General features: G+C 39.1%; 1 protein-coding gene and 3 non-coding genes across 4 annotated transcripts; all 4 read right to left on the bottom strand.

The window, feature by feature from the left end:
- Positions 1-257: 257 nt before the first annotated feature.
- LOC113052127 (apoptotic chromatin condensation inducer in the nucleus-like) lies at positions 258-19,235 on the bottom strand. Its single transcript, XM_026216470.1, has 17 exons — positions 19,063-19,235; positions 18,112-18,177; positions 16,297-16,408; positions 15,798-15,874; positions 13,717-15,249; positions 13,396-13,454; positions 6,953-7,088; positions 4,496-4,541; positions 3,975-4,102; positions 3,551-3,706; positions 2,856-3,015; positions 2,599-2,744; positions 1,940-2,047; positions 1,476-1,583; positions 999-1,356; positions 811-908; positions 258-730 (listed from the first exon to the last, which is right to left on the bottom strand). The coding sequence occupies exons 1-17, from the start codon at positions 19,198-19,200 to the stop codon at positions 407-409; spliced, it is 3,753 nt and encodes a 1,250-aa protein (XP_026072255.1). The 5' UTR covers positions 19,201-19,235; the 3' UTR covers positions 258-406.
- On the bottom strand, positions 13,552-13,652 carry LOC113052564 (small nucleolar RNA U6-53/MBII-28). The gene has a single exon (XR_003277068.1). It is a non-coding gene; the product is annotated as a small nucleolar RNA U6-53/MBII-28 (small nucleolar RNA).
- Positions 15,410-15,512, bottom strand: LOC113052566 (small nucleolar RNA U6-53/MBII-28). The gene has a single exon (XR_003277070.1). It is a non-coding gene; the product is annotated as a small nucleolar RNA U6-53/MBII-28 (small nucleolar RNA).
- On the bottom strand, positions 16,074-16,173 carry LOC113052565 (small nucleolar RNA U6-53/MBII-28). Its single transcript, XR_003277069.1, has one exon. It is a non-coding gene; the product is annotated as a small nucleolar RNA U6-53/MBII-28 (small nucleolar RNA).
- Positions 19,236-19,818: the final 583 nt, after the last annotated feature.

The raw sequence follows: 19,818 nt of genomic DNA on the forward strand, positions 1-19,818 counted from the left end.
AGGTTGTCTTTCGCCCTCATGTTATTCCAAACCCATTTCTTCTATGAAACAGGTAAATATTTTATTTTTTCAGCAAAATTACTTTTTATTTTTGGCAATACAAATAAAGTGTTATTCCGACTTCATTGTATGGACAAAAAAAGCTGAATCATACACATTATATATATATATATATATATATATATATATATATATATATATATATATATATATATATATATATATATATATATATTTTTTTTTTTTTTTTTTTTTTAAATACCTTATTTTCCATAAAAAACATGGGTGAATAGATGACAAAACGTAATTTTTTTTTAGGGTGACCAATCCATCATGCATTCATCATCCTTGGAGCTGTCACCATGCTGACGACTCTGATCTTACAAACCCATCCACGCTCGTGCACTCAGTGTCGTCTGTCTCTGGAGGTGTTGCTACGGCTCTGTGAGCGTCTGCTCCCCACTACAGGTTTGGAGTCGCTACCGTGGCCTCTGTGGCCGTCTCTCCTCTTTTCTGCCTCTCTGCCCCCTTCTCTCTCTCTTTCCTTCCCTCTGTCTCGCTCTCCCTCAGTTGAACGTCTCACAACACCTGCATTACCACCCTCTCTATCGCGACCTTTTGCTCGCTCTTTCTGTTCTTCTTGTTTTTTGTCTTCTTCCTCCTGGAGTTCCTTCCTCCTCTTCTCTCGCTCCTTTATGCGCTCAGCACGCTCTAGAGCTCTTTGTGTCGCCTGGGAAAACAGCAAGGACTTAAATTAAAAGGAAAAAAAGAGGGTTCTGTGTGATTTCGACTAGAGGAAGTAATCCTAACCTGTTCATCTGTGAGGGGTAACCAGTATATACAGGGAGCTGCTTTAGTTTTGTGGAACAGGTCATCAAGAAGCTTTACAGGTGGCTCTTCTGGTTTATCTGGAAAACAAAGTGGGAGACAATGTAAAATAAAGTCAAGACAGAAGAAAAAGTGACATTAAACACTCCAAAAGATTTAGTTTTCCTCACCCTTCTTCTCTGTTCTCTTCTCTTTGCTCTTGCCTCTCTCTCTGCGTCTTCGCTCTCGCGATCGTGACCTTCTCGTTCGGTCTCGGTCTTCCTTCCCGAAGTCCTTGATTTTATCCCGGTCCCACTCCCGCTCAGAACGGGTCCTCTCTCTCCTCTCCATCGCTCTTTCCCTCTCTGCCCACTGGTCTCTCACAGCTAAGGCTCCTCCGTCTCGCTCTCTTTCTCGTTCCTTCTCTTTTTCGTGATTTGCAGGTGGAAGTGGGTGATGGGCGGCAGGGCGAGCTGAAGTTCCTGAGGCGTGAGGGTCATGACCTTCAACTGCACGGTCACTGGACACGATACCTTTATGGAAGTCCAACTGAAGATCGAACAAAATACAAATTGACAAGGGTGCAGAGTTTAATTAAAATACTGGAACATGAGAATGCCAGACAGCAAAGAAAGCAAATGAGGTAGATTTGTGCAAATTTTTCAGACCTCATCCTGCTCGCAAAAATCCACACGTAGTACTTTGGGATTACTTGTAGGCCATTTCACACCATGCAGTGCTTCTCGAGTGGCCACAGCTTCCTCTACAGTGGAGTACTGAGAGAGAACATGACAGAATGGAGGTTAAAAGAAAACTAAAGGCACAATATAATATCTCTAATGAACAATGAGATTATATCAGAAGAGGATAAGCAATACAAAATGAATAAAATTCACTACTGGTCAAAAGTTTGGGGTCAGTAGGATTTTTTTATTCAAGTCTTAGATGCTCACCAATGCTGCATTCAAACAAACATACAGAAGAAAACAAAGTAATAGTGAAATATTTTTATATATATTTTTAAATATTTTTCACAATTTTCTGCTATTACAAAAAAAAGTCTTTCAAAAACAAAATTTTACAGACTCCAAACTTTTGAATCACAGAAATAATAATAACAATTATAACTTACTGTGACACAGCAGTGAGACTTGATCTTATCAATCCAGAAACCCTCCTCCACCAATTTACCTGTCCGATTTAACAACTCCTTCAACTGCCCTAAGGTGAAAGGTCGCACCTAAAGAGGAAACGTTCAGATCAGGGGTCAAAAGAGCAGTAAATCCTCTAGACTCAATCTCAAAACAAAACATATCTGATCTCAAGTAGATCTCAAGGCCTGCCACAAAAAGATTTTCCAAAAGGCATCGACTTTATTGAATAAATGAGCGCTGTACGTTTCAGTCAAAACGCCACATGGGTGTTTTTATATGAATGTATCTTCGAAGGGAACCGATTGTCTTCAGAAGTTTCGATGACATTTTCATTTAATCTTTCTTATGAAGCCTGATAAAATAGCAGTTGTTTACAGCCTTTACAGGAAGCTGCTAATTCCGCCACTCCTAAAGTGCCTCCTGCTGGCAGATAATGAATCTGCATTTTAATCAGCCCGTCTGCTGTTTTATAATTACATTATATACACTTATATTTTTTCAGGGGGAAGTGCTGCCACACATTTGGTTCATTCAAGTGCTGTCATTCATATGGTCATATTATTTTACATAGAAATTACATCCCAACATTATAGTAAGACAGTGAACAGTGAAATGAGCAACCTGATCTAGTGCTTACCAGATTGTGGACGTGTATGATGTTGGAAGTTTTTCCGCGAGGAGGAGAGAGCTGGCGACCCGTCCGTATGGGATCATCAATAGTTATGGACACGCCGGAGTTCTGCTGACTGATGGAGCGGCGAACCAAAGAATCACTGGGAGTGACTGAGAGAGAAAAAAAACAGTTATAATCCTGCTTGAAGAAAAACAAAAAACAAAAAAAAAAACCAATGTTAAGATTACTTAAAATGAAACTAGCAAATCATGGCCGGTCACCTTTCTTGGACTCGCCGTCATGTATTTCCATGGAAGCGTCAGGGGAGCTCTCCTGTTTCCTTTGTTTTTCTGTCTCTCCTTTAGTCCACTTCTGCTCTTCTTCATCCTCCTCCTCCTCCATGTCTTTCTGCCCATTCTCCTGTCCATCAGATGGAACAATCTAGACCAAAGTTTATTGATACAAAAACATTCACTGAATATCAGAGTGCTTTCCTACAAAAATATTCACTCTTCAATTAATAAGCCATTTAACTTTTTAAAAGGATTAAAAGCATGTTTAAGGTATTTCTGCTATACTGTGCAGCAGTCTGCACTGTTGTTCATAGTACCAAAGACAAACCTTAAAGGGATAGTTCACCCAACAATCAACATTCTGTCATCATTTATTCAGCCATTAGTTATTCCAAACCATTAAGAGTTTCTTTCTTTTGTTAAACATAAAAGATGACATTTTGAAGGATGCGGATAACCAAACCAGTGGAAGGTTTCCACTGTATTTTCACAGTATGGATTTATTATTATTTTTATAAATACTATGGAAGTAAATCAGGCCTAGCAAATTATCATTTGTTTTAAGGAGAAGAAATACATTCATATAGGTCTGAAACTTGAGCGTAAGTGACAAAATGATCATTATTGGGTGAACTATCCCTTTAATATTTGTTTTGTCAGCTACAAGCCATTGTCCTGCTCACCTGTGTCACTGTGCGTCTGATCTTGAGTCCCTGATCCTCCTCTGGTTCCTCTCGCTCACGAGGCCCGGATGAGTCCTCATCCACAGAGAGACGCCCCTCATCTGGGTGCAGCTCGACCACCAACTCCTGTAGGGGCTTGATGTCTGGAATTAGAGTCTGTAACAGAGTTTTGTAGTTAAGTAAAAGAGCAAAGTTATGTAAAAATACTCTTATGCAGTACTATTAAACATAAAACTGACAATTAAATTCAGTTATCAATTTTGTCCATACTATACAAAGTCCATATATTTAAGATTTCCGCTCAATTAAACTTGAGAATACTGCAACACTGAACCTGTAACACTGAATTTTAGGCTGTCAAAAACAGGTAGTGATTCACCATGTATCTGTTAAGGTAATGTGGGAGCGGTCTTGGATAACTTACCTTCAGCGATTCAGTGGTGATGCTGATTGACGGCTTCTTGGCAGTGACTGCTGTACTAGAACCCCATCTTCTTTTCCTGCTGGCTCCACCCACTGGCTCTGCCTCAGACGACGCTATTTCTGTTTTACCTAGTGCCAAGGAAAATTAATTACAAAATCGCAAAACCTAGAAACAGATACAGCTGTAAATGACTGGTAAAGGAGCATAGCAAAGCATATAATTCCTAACTGACCCTGTAAGCACCTTTTTCAGTGGAATGGTCTTACAAATTAATTCAGCTTCAAGCATACTTGAGCGAGCGTTATGCATTATGTACATCACAAGACGTTGCAATAGACTGGTTTCAATAAAGCCACATGAAGGAACGGACAGATTTTGGTGGAATTGAATTTATTTTCACTTTATTTAACACTTTGTAAACTACTTGAAGTCAGCATCCTGCCTAAGTTACTGGTTACTGTTTTAAATCAAGGGTAAAAGGGTAAAAGGGTAAAAAAAGGTAACATTTTGAAGACACTTACTGCTGAGGGAGATCTTGCGGGCAGCAAATGATTTTACGGTGGAGCTCTGAAATGAAATAGAAAGAAGGAGAAACAAGATCCCAGTGGATGTGTGGAGGAAGAGACACACACACACACACAGAAACATTGGGAAAAGGAGGGGAACGAGAGAAAGGAGAGGGGGAAGAACAGATGCACAGCTATCAGTTACACCAATAATGTACAGATGCTTTGACAAACAGACGCTTTGAGAATCCCATCATTATTATAAACGGTTTCTGAATTTTAAAATCCCTTATATTTGCTATTGCTTTAGTTTTTACTTTAACATGACTTCAACTTACACATGCTTGACCAAATTCCCTACTTTCCCATATATGCTGTAAAATATATGATAACTAACACCCTCTAACCTCACTGTTAATAAAGCAATAAACCTTCTTTCCATTTTAAGTTATTTAAAAACAAATACATCTTGGGAAAAAGGGTTTTCCTGGTACCATTGACACCTGATTCCTCTCTGGCTTGGCTATGGCCCAACCGCACAGCAGTGTGCACTGTATCTAGGCAACAAAGGTCCAATCAGAGGAGTCTGCGGAGTGAGGGCGAGATACGATCACAATTGAGCATGCTGATTGGCCGGCTGACTGGAACTGCACTTTTTCAATGTTTCAATAGCTGTTTCTGGCTGTTGTGGTTGGAATTGTGATTCAAATGGTCTTTGAAAAAGTCTTTAAAGTTTTTGTTGAATGTTCAGGAAGCAACGGAAGTCTGTGGCAAAAAAAAAAAAAAAACTCCCAGTGTCCACGCTGGCTGGGGAGACAGCATCCACACTATGAACCAATAAGAAACACATGAAGTTTGACCAGCCAAAAGTCTGGTAATAATCTGTCATAGCATTTTATCATCTGCATCAAGTCCTTTGTACACACAGTGTGCCATCCACAAGTTAATCTGGGTAACAGCAGAAACAGGAAGGCTGTTTTTTGTTTGTTTTCAATTAGCCTGGAGCATAAAGTTCTCTGAAATATCCAATGAAGTCCATTTGTATTTAAAGTGTCAAGAGAAGTCCTTTAAAAAAATACAAAAAGGCTGTTGACAAACAGATGAGACTCAAAACGAAAGGAAAAATTGTTTGTAGTAAATGAATCCATAAGTCTCGCTTCATTATCTCAGACTGTTCGACTCACTGAGACCAGCCTACAGGCATGTGAGAAACAGCAGATGTCTGTGTAATCAGTTCATATCAGTTCAATCGAGTACTGAAGTGTGAGCAAAAACAGCAGGAGGCATCAAGACAGCTGTGTTCCCATCATTCTGGCAGGAGAAGTCCATCTGATGCTTGCGTCTGACCAGTGTAAACGCTCTGAAAAATGTCTCTGTTGGTGAGCATCACTCTTTCTCTGGCATACTACGATTGACGACTGACGCCTCCCGCGTCTCACCAGCTGTTTCAGCTTCTCTTAAGCAGTCCCATCAGGAGGCCACATCAGTTTTGTATGACGAGGCAGTAGCCAATGATCCTGCAGGTTCCGTCAGGCTAAGTGTGCAGTGGCGACTCTGGGGGCCTAGTTCAGGTACAGCTGAGATGCTTGGGCATAGCGGGGCAGGTGATGGAGGTGGCAGAGGAGAAGAGGTGGTGGCAGTATGCAGGTACCAGTATGAGCAATGGAAGAGGGGAGGGCACCTTCACAACAAAGCAATCAATGGGATTTTAAACCACAAAACAGTCATACTACCAGATCCAGAGATAAAAAGAGAAAGGGAACAAGAGTGAGAGACACGGGCAGAGAGAGAGAGAGAGAGAAATAGCTGGAAAAAGAGAGGACAGAGAGAGACTAAAGCCTACATCTTAAACTACATGTTGCCAGGCTCTATCATTCTGCTCACTACAACTCAAATACACACTGCACTGTTTAACTAAACACTTATGGCAAAATATATGATAAGGAATTGTTTTATAAAGGGGTGACTTTAGATATGCAACTTCTCAAATAAGGGTTATTAGTCTGAGAATGTCCCGAAAATCAGTTGTCTCTCTAAACTTTTATAAAGCACCACAATTAAAAATATTTGTTGAAATAAAATTTGTTTGTCTCTATCACTTAGGTGGTTGATGGATGGCCATTTTAACTCGTCTCAGCAGGATTTACGTACAAAAAGGCTTAAAATCAAACTGTTAAACAGCACTTTAAAAATTAGCACTGATTCATCCACGCACAATGACCTCAACAGTATCTAATTTCACACATTATTAGGCAAACGCATCCCCCAGACACTGCTGCTATGGAGTAAAAGGAAAAAGAGAAGAGGATAATGGAAACAGAAGTCTTCTATCCAATCCTGAATTAGATCTAAAGACAGACAATACATTTGAAAAATCACTTGAGCTAGAACTGCCTTATAGACTTCAGTTACCCCTGCCCATATTTCAGGGTTATAGTTTCCACTGGTTCTTTGTTCTGTGGGCCTTCTTACCTCCTCTGGGCGGGTGTTGCTGGTCTCTGTTCCCTGGTGGTCAGACTGCTGTATAGCGCGCTCTGAAAGAGAGCGGCCCTCCAGTTCCATCGCAACTTGGCCTGCAGGCTCAGAGAGAGCTTCCTGCTTTACCTCCCTAGAGAAAGTCACCGAACAAGAGAAAGAGACAGAAAGAGAGTGAGGGGTGAGGTGGCTGAGGCTGGGGGATTTGGGTCACTCTATAAATAACTGCTGGGTTAAATGACTCTCACTGCCAGCGTAACGCACACATACATAAACAAGATGGTATATGCCATGGTAATAAAACTTGAAATCATTGAGGAAAAAAATCTAATACATATGTATCTTTTTAAATTTGTAACCAAGGTCTGTATACACCAGGGCTAGTCAACTCCAGTCCTAGAGGGCCAGTGATCTGCATAGTTGACTTCCAACCCTTATCCAACACACCTGTTCATCATTTTTAAATAGTCCTGAATATTAGCTTGGTCTTGTGTGTTTGATGCTAGACTCTGCAGGAGCCAAGTATTAAGGCTGTGACGGTTAACGCGAAAAATATAATTTATGCATACAGCAAATAATTTTGTGTTGGGCAGTGGACCTTTTTGGGTCTGAGCATGGCTGATGCCTTTGACGAGAAGTCGCATATCTTGTATTCTTATTATCATCAGGCTAGTAATACCATCTAATATCAGAGCTTATTAGCGCCATAGATCTTTTTCTGTGTTTTTACTGTGTTGTGTGTTATGAGTTCATGAATGCTGTTGCCAATCAGAATTGTTCAGATGAGTTATCGCTGAAACCAGTTGTTGTTGTTCAGTGTGTGCACTCGCTGATTGAATTCTGCTCTCTCATGCAGATGTATGTTCAATGCAAGTATAAGAGATCCATTCATCATGAAGTGTTGATAGCTTCACTGATTATAACAGGAGTGTTTTTGTACATAAACTTGTGCTAGACTGAAGTCAGTGATGTTTTTTTTCTGATGGTAATGTTCTCATTTTAACTGAGGAAATATAAGCATTATTAGTAGTAACATTTATAGTAGTAACATATTAATTCAATTATGTTAAATAGAAATTCAGTCATATTAACCCTCTCAAGGCAGGTGTTGCTGATTTGCAACAGTTAAAAACTAACTACCTTATTACTCCAGATACATATTATCTGGAGTACTAAAAACTTGTTACTAAAACTTAATTTGAGCTTGAGAAGGTTAAAAACATTTTATGACACCACATCCCAACATTAGGCTGCTTTTAGCCTTACCCTGGAGTTGTTTCACTCTCACGCTATGAAACTAAGTAAATAATTTAATTAGCATGATAATATTGTGTGTCAGTGAATGGAGCACATCGCCCAACACTAGTAACAAATAACTGCAAAAATATGAATTAAAAGACCGGAATATAAATGCAGTGCATTTATGAATCACAATACCACCAATATGTAGTACAATATATACAGTAAAATCACAACAGGTTAATAATGTATTCAATGCATGTCTTTAATACATAAGTTAAATTATAAAAATCAACCAAATGCCCCCTTGATATTACAGAGGTTCTGCTTTGCAGCCCTTGAGCTTTTCACCAACTAAACTTCCATGACGGAGGAGCATCACAGTCTTAATACACTACAGTTCAGTTTGGGATCAACAAGATTTAAGAAATTAAGACTTTTATTCAACAAAGATGCATTAAATTGATCAAAATTGAAAGTAAAGACATTAACAATGTTACAAAAGATTTCCATTTCAAATAAAAGCTGTTCTTTAACTTTGTTTAAAAATCCTTAAAAAAAAAACTTGCACAATTTTCAATATAAGAAAAGTTTGAGCATTAAAGGATCAGAATAATTTCTTAATTATCATGTGACACTGAAGACTGGAGAAATGACTGCTGAAAATGCAGCTATTCCATCATAGGAATAAATGACTAAGTTATTTAAACTTCTTAAAAAATAAACAACCTTGTCAATGCCAAACCTGTGAAAAAAATAGTGTTCATCCGATGACCTTCACCAGCTCTCAAAATAATAAAACTGTTTAAACACATAACAGACTTATCTGAATTGTATGCAACACTTTTGATTTAATTTTAAACCATGGCACACAAAGTGCTGACAGGGGAAAGGTTTCTCTGGCTCGTGACATTCCCGTACCTACAGGTGATTCAATCGCATTCATTGTTCTGTAGATAACCAATCTCTCTCACACATAAACAAACACCTGTGCACCGCACCTAGGCACCGTGGTCTCTACAGAGACATCAGCCATGGTGCCATTTGCTCTGAGGAGGGAAAAACTGCCTCTGGGTTCTCAGAGCACAAGGCTTTCCCTTTGTAAAAAAGCAGTCAACACATGCTGAGGGAAAGGGGGACGGGTAGCCAGATCCCCCACGGATAGAAAAGCCAAGCTCTTACAATACTTAACATTTACACATGAATGCAAAGTTGGCAAGCACCAAGAGGAAAACCTGAAAGACAAACTCAAACTGAACTACAGCAGGCTCAGAGTTCATTTTCCACGCATTAAGATGCTTTGTAACAGTTAATGAAGAATACTGTATTCGGACCGACTTTGTCAGACTGGCATTTTCAAAGTTTGATCTCTTAAAACACATTTCTGTTATTTTCCATCACTGATGTCATTGGTCACATCCCCTTTTCCCCTTGAGGACTTTCAATGCCTAGCATATAAATACCATATGATTTGCTTTCCTTCAAGAGAAAATAGTTGAAACCTAATACACAGCTCTATGCAGATCATGAAACTTACCTTACCAGGCTATTAATTTCAGCATTAAGTGACAGGTATACTACGCCTAACAGCTTGCATACCTTTTTACACAGTTGAATCGGCTTAGATGAAATGCAACCGGAGTTAACATTGTTTTATTCATAATTTGAGATGTTGCAATCTTTCTCAAACAGGCCATCGTGGACAAGGTTTCTCTAATAATAATTTAAGACTAAAGATACATAACTCTCTCATGACTAAAAACGCCCGAGAATCGCCCACATCTTTAATGAACCCAAGAGCCTGAACACTATCCCCTGCCCCCAACATCATGACGAAAACGCCTGCATTTCAAAATCTACCGAGATACAATATCAAAAGCATTTTTCTGTGCACCATATGCGCCGTCTGATTAAATTCGATCATTTTGAGGGCAAAAATTTAGCGTTAGGCATCTCACTGGGCCTTAAATAGCGAAGAGCGCTTTATAAACACCATCTAAAATGAAATAAAACTATATTTCGTTTCACATTTAACTAAAGTCAACACAAGGACCACCGTATAAACACAATCGCTCTATCGATTAAGCTCATATTAGAAATGTCTATCACCTAAACGATGTGCCGAACCAGCGACGGAGGGTATTTCTAGAAACCGCCTCTCCTTCTCTCAACCCTTACCCGTTTTTGTTGCCGTCCGACAGCATTATGTCAGGCTTTAACCGGGACCGCGACGGCCGTTTATACCGGTTCTACCTGTCAAAGATGCGTAGCAAGAAATGTGAGAAGCGGACGCGCAGTGTTTTTTTTTTCTCTCTCCCTCTCTCTCTTGTGCAATGCGTCGGCACAGTCACGGCGTCGCTCACAGAGCAGCCATATTGAGCAGCACTAGGGGAAGTATGAGAAGTACGAACAGGACCCCCTCCTATGAACAGGCTGTCGTATAGAACGCCTGAGTAAAAATACAACCGCCCTCATATTCCATATTTCGAAAAGTCAAATTAACTATTACGTGGATGGGTTTTAAAGTGTGTTAAAATTACAGATAAAATAATAATTTTCTAATTAATTAAAGTTTCTTACGTTTAAAATAAACATTCAATTTGGTTTAGTTTTTTAGGAAAAACTAAAATTGTCATTATTTTTATATACTCCGTCATTTATAATTTTCTCACCTTCGCGTGGTTCCAAACCTATACACATTATTATTATTATTTATTTATTTTTGAGAAGGAACATTTATATTTCTTCTGCAAAAAATATTGGTAAACAAACCGTTCTCTCTATTGCATGGGCAAAAAAAAAAAAAAAATGCACAGAGACATTTCTTAAAATACATATTTTTTTATGATGTACTTTAGAAAGAAAACCATACAGGTTTGGAATGTCAAACGTCTGAGCAAATCAGACTATATCAATTTTGTGGGTGAATAATCCCCTTTTGTCCAATTTCTGCATACATTTACATTACTTGTGATCACTTTTTTTTTTTTTTCAAACTGATAACTGATCCACACTTACTGGAAACATTTGGTTGTTTGTTCTGCTGCTAAAAGGGAGGGATACACCAGGTACCGAAAAGCAGTGGTTCAAATACTTCTCCCATTGCCTGATCATTTTGCTTAATACATTATATATACATTTTTTTATCAGGTTCTCTTTATTTGGTCACGTCTTTAAGAACTGATCACAGTGTGTGAATCACTTCAGAAATCATGTTATATAAACCCTGGAATCTATAAACATCACTAGTATATAAAATAAGGATAAATTTATTAGGATGCTGTTGGTTTTTATTTCTAATTATTCATCAGAATTGGTGGCCAATGCCATAGTCAGGATCACAGGTATAAAGAAAAAAAAGGTCAGGTAAGTGCGTCATAAAATCTAACGGCTCTTCACACTGCATTGTTAACATTGCTGAAAGCATTAACCAATATACTGTAGCATTATCTCTCCTACAGAATAAAGAAAAGACGACCAAGAGTGACTTCCATCTGCTGGATGTCCTGGTGAGAAGGCCTGAATGAGTCCAAATGGGCAATTTCACTAAACTATGCATGATAACAGACGGCAGTTTTAGCTCATGCATTTCTGAGCTTGCATATGCTGGGTGGTCCTGCATTTAGACTATGAATCCAACGATGGTAAATGGGAGACAATGGTTCTGAAAATGTGTGAGGTGTGAAAGACAGAAACGTGTGTGAATTGAATGGCAAGCATCCCACACATTGACCAATGAACTTCTGTGACTGTTCCAGTTATTTGAGCTTAATAGAAATTAATTTAAAAAACATTACACAGATTAAATATCTACAGAGCATACACATACATAAACATTTCTCATAAAAGTTTTTTTGCATGATCATTGAAAGCATAGTTTTTGTTTTGTTTTTTGCATTACATAAATACTTCAAAATACATATGTAGTAGGAACAGAAAGACATTCAATTATTTTCCTAAATCACAGATGACCAGAAAAAAAGTCAAAAATTATTTATTCACAGCTTATTTATAAATAAGCTGCATGGTTGAACTGAAACACACTGAAAGTGTTGTGTTTTTGTACTTGTATAATGCAATGTAACTAGAGTTCAATCGATAATGGGATTTACCAATACCAAACAGGTTGGAACCACACTGGCAGATACAGATGAATCAACTAATTCTATTAATCAACTTTTTAAAATTGATACTGAATGAAAACTATAATAGTGCTTCACTATTAAAACACACACAAAAAAACATACGGTGTAAATAAATAAAAATATGAATATTAAATATCATATAGTGATCATTATGGTTTATAGTTCATTAACTAATGTTAACAGACGCTAACATGTAAAAATATATTAGTAGATTTTTGAAATTAACACTAACTAAATGGCAATCTTTAAATCTATACACAAAGGCCATTGCATTGAAATGACATGCATATGACTAAGAGTTAACTTGAAAAATGATCAAAAAAGCAGCACAGGAGTTTGAAGTCCAATGTAAAAAAAAAAAAAAAAAAAAAAAAAATGGAAAGAGAAGGTGCAATCTATATTAAAACTCTCTATATGAATCATACAGGTTTTATTAGAGCCACAGAAAGACATACGTTTAGCTGAAAAACGTAATACACAATTTTACTCCCTTGGGTGAAGTCATTATGTACATTAACAACGATTTGTGACTAATAAAATGTAATTTAATAGAAAACTTTGTGAATGGTGCTCTGTGGCGTGACATGGTCATTATTCAAATCAACACATCACCAGCCCATGAGAACGCAGATACACAATATTATCATGCACGGGTGTGTGGGGCAATCTTCTTTGCCTTGATAGCAAACATACTACTGTTCTTTTTCCACTAATGCAGCATCTAGTCAACAAATTATTTTCTTAGCAATGTCATGAAAACGTACTATAGCATAGTTTTATACACACTGTTTTGATGTCTAAATCTTAAGATTTAAATCTGGTGTCTGAAGTGTCTTGGTCTCTGCAGTGTCACGTGTCAAATCAAACAGCACCAGCTCCCGTACTGAATAACGCAAGAGACCGTTTCAGCCTTTCCAGCCGCGGATGCAACTCAGAAAAACTATCGGCATGAATTTTTTCCGTTAGCTGCATGAATCCCCTATCGGTGCCGATTAATCTGCAAAACCGATATATAGGTCGACCTCGAAATGTAACTGTATGAAAGACTTTACTGACCTTGAAGATTGAGCCTTTTTTTCTTCTTGAATATCTTCTCTTCTGTTCTCTTTTTCGTCCTGGTTGGAGTAAAGCAAGACAACTTCATCAAAATTCATATTAACAGTGACTTCATTCCATTAAAGTACTTTTTTGTTTCTATGAACTCTCTCTGTTTGTCCTCAGATCACACTTCCAGTGTGAGAAGTTGTGCTGAACTCATGTACACCCAGTCAGACTGGTGCATCAGTATTAGCATGGCAGGCTCATCATCAGAACACAGCAAAGGCAGAAGTAACCAACAGAATTAAAATACATGGATTTGATTAGCCAGTTACATACCTTTTTTTTGCTGGGTGGGCTGGGTTTATTCTGTGAAGGACAGCTTGAAGAACGAGAGGATGATGATTCTGAATCAGAGTCAGATGATGATGCCTGCTTTGGCGTTGAAGAGCGTCGTTCACTAACTTTTTCTCTCAGTGAACGGTCCCTTGTTTCATCCGTTTCTCTTTCTGCAGATGTAGAGTGAGGAGATTTTAGGGCCTTTCCACTTTCCTCTGCTGGTTTAGGTGGCTTTTTCTCTACAACTTTCACTTCTGTGTCTTCCTCGTGTTTTTTTGAATCAGACGTCGTTGCAGAGGCTTCTGTCTCCATACCAGTATCTTCAGAGGACTTCGGCCCTGATGTGAGGACTGACATCTGCTCAGGTTTGGAGGATGATGCAAGTGAATCAGGTGGTGGAACCTCTGAGAAAATGTGTGGACTTCTAGGTGGGAGAGTGGTGGGTGACGTCAAATGGAATGGTGCAGAGGTCTCATCCACTTTCTCCCTTTCCTCACTTTTTTGCTTACCTCTCCTCTGCTCCAAGAGTCCAGAGTCTTGAGCATCTTGTTGAGCAGGGGGCATTGTGGGTGCTGACACAGACACCCCTGGCCCGACAAGCTGCTGAGCGGAGTCTTGCACTTCTGCTTCACCATCTTGCTGCTTTTCAACTTCCATCTCTCCTTCTTCCTCGAGCTCTACCCTCTGTGCGCCAAACACACCTTCAGATTCCATTTTGCGGACCAGCAGGCTAAGTGGTCCAGGTCTGCGTGTGCGTGGTTCTGGGCTGCTGGATCTAGAACTGGAGCTGGACTCCTGTCTGTTGAGGGATGGAGGAGAGGCCACGCCTGCCCCTGGGGCAGCACCTTCTGCTAGGCCTGCTGGCTCATCTTGGTCATTTGGGCTCTGTTTGGGAGTGTCGGGGAGTGGGAAAGAGAGCTCTGGAGGTGGGGATGGGGGAGGAGTAGGCTGACGGAGCTGCAGAGGCGGCTGGTGGACCGGTTGAGGCTGGGGAGGGATGTGCTGTGGTGGCTGAAGCTTTCTGCGGGATCGTTGGGGGGCTGCAGCTGGTGGAGTGTGAACAGGAGGAGTCCGGATGCTCTTTTTTACATGAGAGGTAGGACCCCACTCATTATTATCATCACTGTCATCATCATCCTCATCACTGTCATCACTATCAACTTGTGCATAAGCTGCGGCCCTCGCAGAACGGCTGAGCTGCAACACTGAGTGGGCAGGACCTGCTTCGACCGGGGCCGTTCCCTCTCTCTCTTGAGAACGGGGCATCATGAGAGGCAGGCCTTGACGCTCAGGTTGTCCAACCACGCGCACAGACAAGGAGGCGACTGCACGTGGAGGAGAGGGTGTTGCGACCTCTTCGTGCCCAGGAGGGAAAGAAGGATGCCGTATCCTTCCAGCTTTGGAGTCAGCTGACTCTTGAGACACTGGAACAGGGCCTGTATCCAACCTGTGTGATCCCATTAACCCAGGGTCCTGTGGCAACCCTCCACCACCCGATTGGGTTGCAGACAGATGAGAGTGTATGATGTGATGCTGAAAACAATGTAAATGAAAGATCAAACACATATATAAAAGCTGAGCAGATGTTCCTACACATTCCATCTCCAATGATTTATTCAGTAGTTATAATGTAATGTAATATAATAAGCAATCGGATTATGACAGTTTAACAGTCCATGAAAACTGCCTAAGATTTGTTTAGAACCCCTGCAAGTTTAGTTGAAATGACTGACACCCAGAGTGACACAGTCAAATTCTGGTGCATCAGTATTAGCATGGAAAGCTCATCATTAGAAATACAACATGAGAATATAAGACTATCTACTGTTTCAACATGATTGCATATATGTGGTTTGAATTCTGACTGCTTGCAAAGAAAACCAATGTCGTCATAAAAGGTAATGTTTGTTCTGGGCATCTGATCTATACTAAAGCAAATTACATTCCACAAATTAAATCAGCCTGTGTATTTGCTGATCAAATAAATCTGATAGGGCGCACAACTGTACTTCTCCAACTTATACATTTCTTTGAGCAAATATTAAGATAATATAAGTCAGTTTTATACAAATTATGCTTACTTTATCTGGCAGAAAAGAAGTGCCATCTTTGGTTGTCGTGTGTTCATCCGTCTCAGGGCCAGCAGGACTCTGTGTCTCTGAAAGCAGCATATTGAAATGGTCATGCTTTTTTTGAAGGTGAAACAATGTGCACCTACAATCTAAAGTGTCCAAAAATTGAAAGCATACACTCACGAGAAAGCCAGCATCGTTAATGCACAGGCACAATAATGCACAGGTAAAGAAAATTAATTTAAAAAACATGACTGTTTGACAGCCATTGAAAACCACCTAGTATTTCCTCAGAGCACACTGCAAGTGTGAGAAGATAAGCTAACTCACGTACACCCAGACAGGCTGGTGCATCGGTATTAGCATGGCAGGCTCATCACTGGAAACACTGAATTAGCATAGGCAACTTCAAACATAATGCTGTATCACTATATGTTAAGAATCCCAGCACAGATGGTGTAGTCAAGTCCGTGTTATAACCTGTATATGTACATGTGAGTCTGCTTACCATCTGCCTCGGTGGCCTCTCGAGCTTCTCTCTCCAGTCTCTGTCGGAGGAGCTCCTGCTGTTTGGCCAGGTACTGCTTTATAAAGCTGTTCTGACTCATCTCCTCTCCAATCTGATACACACACACAGAAGCACACTCCAGTCAAGGTCATCTCATTTACAATTCCTGAAGCCAATAAGCATGACAAGCTTGCAGTTAGCATGTAATAGATGTTCAGAGGCTACGTGACATTTGTGGGATTAATTTATGATATAAAGGGAAAGCAATGTCTTCATAAAAGTTTTGATGGCGGTTTCATTTTATCTGAAAAAGTAGCATTCGTGAACAGAGATTTATCTTCTGCTCACCAAGCCTTCATTTATTTTATCCAAAGCACAACAAAAACAGTAACAAAAGAAAAAAAAAACATTTTTTTACTATTTAAAATAATTGCTTTCTATTTGAATTTATTTTAAAATGTAATTTATTTCTGTGATCAAAGCTGAATTTTCAGCATCATTACTCTAGTCTTCAGTGTCACATGATTCAGAAATCATTCTTATATGCTGATTATCATTATTTAAAAGAGTTGAGTAATTTTTTTCAGGATTCTTTGATGAATATAAAGATCCAAAGATCAGCATTTATATGAAATAAAAAGCTTTTATAACATTATACAGTATAACATTTAAAAGCTTGGAGTTAGTATGATTTTTTTCCTTCTTTTTTGGAAAGAAATCATAGAAATGAATACTTTTATTTATCAATGATGCTTTAAAGTGATTATAAAGACATGTATAATGTTACAAGATTTCTATTTCAGATAAATGCTGTTCTTCTGAACCTTTTATTTATCAAAGAAACCTGAAAACATTATACTTCAACATTCAACACAATATTAAATGATTTTTGAGCAGCAAATGATAATATTAGAGTGATTTCTGAAGGATCACATGACTGCACTAATGATGCAAAAAAATATAGCTTTAAAAAAAAATCACAGGATTACATTTTTTATATTTTCAAATAGAAAACAGTTATTTTAAATAGTAAAAATGATTAAAAAACAATGGTAAAAATAGTAAAAAAACAACAACATGTTATTGTTTTTGCTGCATTTTGGATCAAATAAATGCAGGCTTGGTGATCAGAATAAATTCTTTAAAAACATCAAAAATATTTGACTGTTAGGGTACATTAGCCTATAGTTTGAAGTTAAAGATATTAATATTAATCAGGGCAGTCTGAGACGATTATTTGACAGTGATTTCATATTTCTTGTTCGCATGAAAGCTAAATAAAAAAAAAGTGAACATTCGTTTATTTGTGCCGGTTTTTATTATATAGTTTTAAATGAGGTGTCAGACTTGGCAAATTAATGTTTCATAAGTTTGTATGCACAGACATCTGTTGTGGGCGTTCTTGGCAGTTTTTACTAGGCTTTTTTATGTGTGTGGTTATATCGATATCGGAATATCGGTTTCATATCGACCGAAAATAAGAAATATATTGTTATATAAATTTTGGCCATATTTTCCAGCACTAATTCATCAGATGCCAGCCCTACTAAATCCATTATGCAAATATGTATTTTATCATTTTGGCCATTTTTAATCGTACTTAAAGGCCTTTTACACACTAAAAAGTATCCACTATCAGTAATATAATACAGGCAACAACTTATGTGCAACAAGTCTTAACAACGTTGATAATTTGCAAGTACGTTTTTTTATGAGGGCTGAATTTACAATCTAGTACAGTTCTATATTTGACTAAAAACGATAACTCTATAAAAGACACAAATGGGAAAAAAAGGGTTTATATGTCTTTCTTACCTGAGAGTTGGGCTGAAGACCAATGTTTTGAGTAGATGTTCGTTGGAGATTCTCCAACATAAGAGCCTTCAAACAAAGCAGATGATGCACGTCAAAAATACAGCTACAGAAAATATGCCTGTAACACCTCAAACTCAGTAAACAGTCATTTTCGTAAAACTATCGAAAAACTAACGAAAACTATCTCACTTAAATTACCCGAGCAGCACAGCATGACTGCTTGCGTCTCGATAAAAGAGTCAGCGTGTAGAAGGGTCTCTGAATAAAGTGTTTATATCAGAAGTGGGCGGGGCATTAGCCTTTCAAATTATTCACATCGATAGCACATACTTAGCAGATGACTCTGTTAATCTGACAATTTACCGGTCGTTATGCTAATCGTCGATGGAAAATAGGAGCTGAAAGAAAAACACTCTCTTGCTTGATTTGATTTTGAACGAGTGAAAGAAGTGTGAAAGACTCCGACCCCCTAAAACGCAGCATTTAAAACCAAATTAGTTGAGTGATTTAGTTAAAATAGCCCATAGGAATTGCCCAAACTTGATTATCGAGCGTGAGTATCATTTGTAAATTGTAGAAACAGACGATAATTTCTACCATGTTTATAAACGTTGTGCGAGTGTCAGGCGCGCGTGCGTCACACTGACAAGCGCGCGCCCCTACTGCAAACACACGACGCGCGGGCACGATGCCAACTCTCGGCTTCTCATGACCCTCAGACTGTTTAAAAAGCATCCATATTGCTGCATTGTTTAAATTACGTGTTATAATTGCATACGTAGTGGGAAACAATTGCTTTGCGACGCGGTAAATGATTCAAACTAGCCGCATGGACTCGACAAACATTCCCGCTCTCGAAGCGGCGATACTTGGCCTGTCGGTCGGATCTCGTCTCTTAGTCAACTTGACAGCAAGCGCACGATTTTAAGCGCACCCTTTGACCAAACTTACCCCTTTCAGCCGTTTGATAAGTGCATTTTTCTGTCCACTTTTGGCGAGCCCTCTCTGCTCCAGGGCGGTTTTTAAATCCGCCACACGGAGCGAATGAAGCGGTTTGCCGTCTAACGTAACATCCTCGAGCTCCGCCATTTTGCTTCACTCGGGTGCTGCGCTCGAACTTCTGGGGTTGTGGCTACTAGACGGGATACCGCACAGACCGGAAGCTAACAGTACATTTAATTTTCTACTTATTAGATTGTGTTTTATTAACGTCTACACCAATCCCAACCCTAAACCTACCCATTACAAGAATGCAAAATTAGTAATTATTGTTGTACAGTGTAAGAAAAAATACGTTATATTGATGTGCGCATGCCCAGTAGTTTCTGCTGTAAACCATCGAGTCTTAACTTCTGGGGTCGTGCACGAGCGCGTCACCACGTCCTGATCTCTAGAAGGAAGGGCCGGTAGAATACACAAAAACAAATACAAGTGGCCGCACGTTCATGAACGAAGCCTTCTGCTAGGTTTCTTGTGAACTGCATCCATTTTATTTACAGCAACAGTTTAAAATTGCACTACATAGTCCTTTAATGTTGTGACCCCTGTGTCCTTTATAAGTCATTCCAAGAAGCACGCCTAATTCAGTTTCTAAAACCTCCCTAAATGGTTTTACTGACTTTTTTTTATCTGGTTGGTCTGGAAAACCAGTCGGTAGAAGAGCTGAACCTCAACTTGGCCCGACTGTTGAAGTAGCAAAACCAGCAA

Source organism: Carassius auratus, chromosome 32, assembly GCF_003368295.1.
Source record: "Carassius auratus strain Wakin chromosome 32, ASM336829v1, whole genome shotgun sequence".
NCBI classification, from domain to species: domain Eukaryota; kingdom Metazoa; phylum Chordata; class Actinopteri; order Cypriniformes; family Cyprinidae; genus Carassius; species Carassius auratus.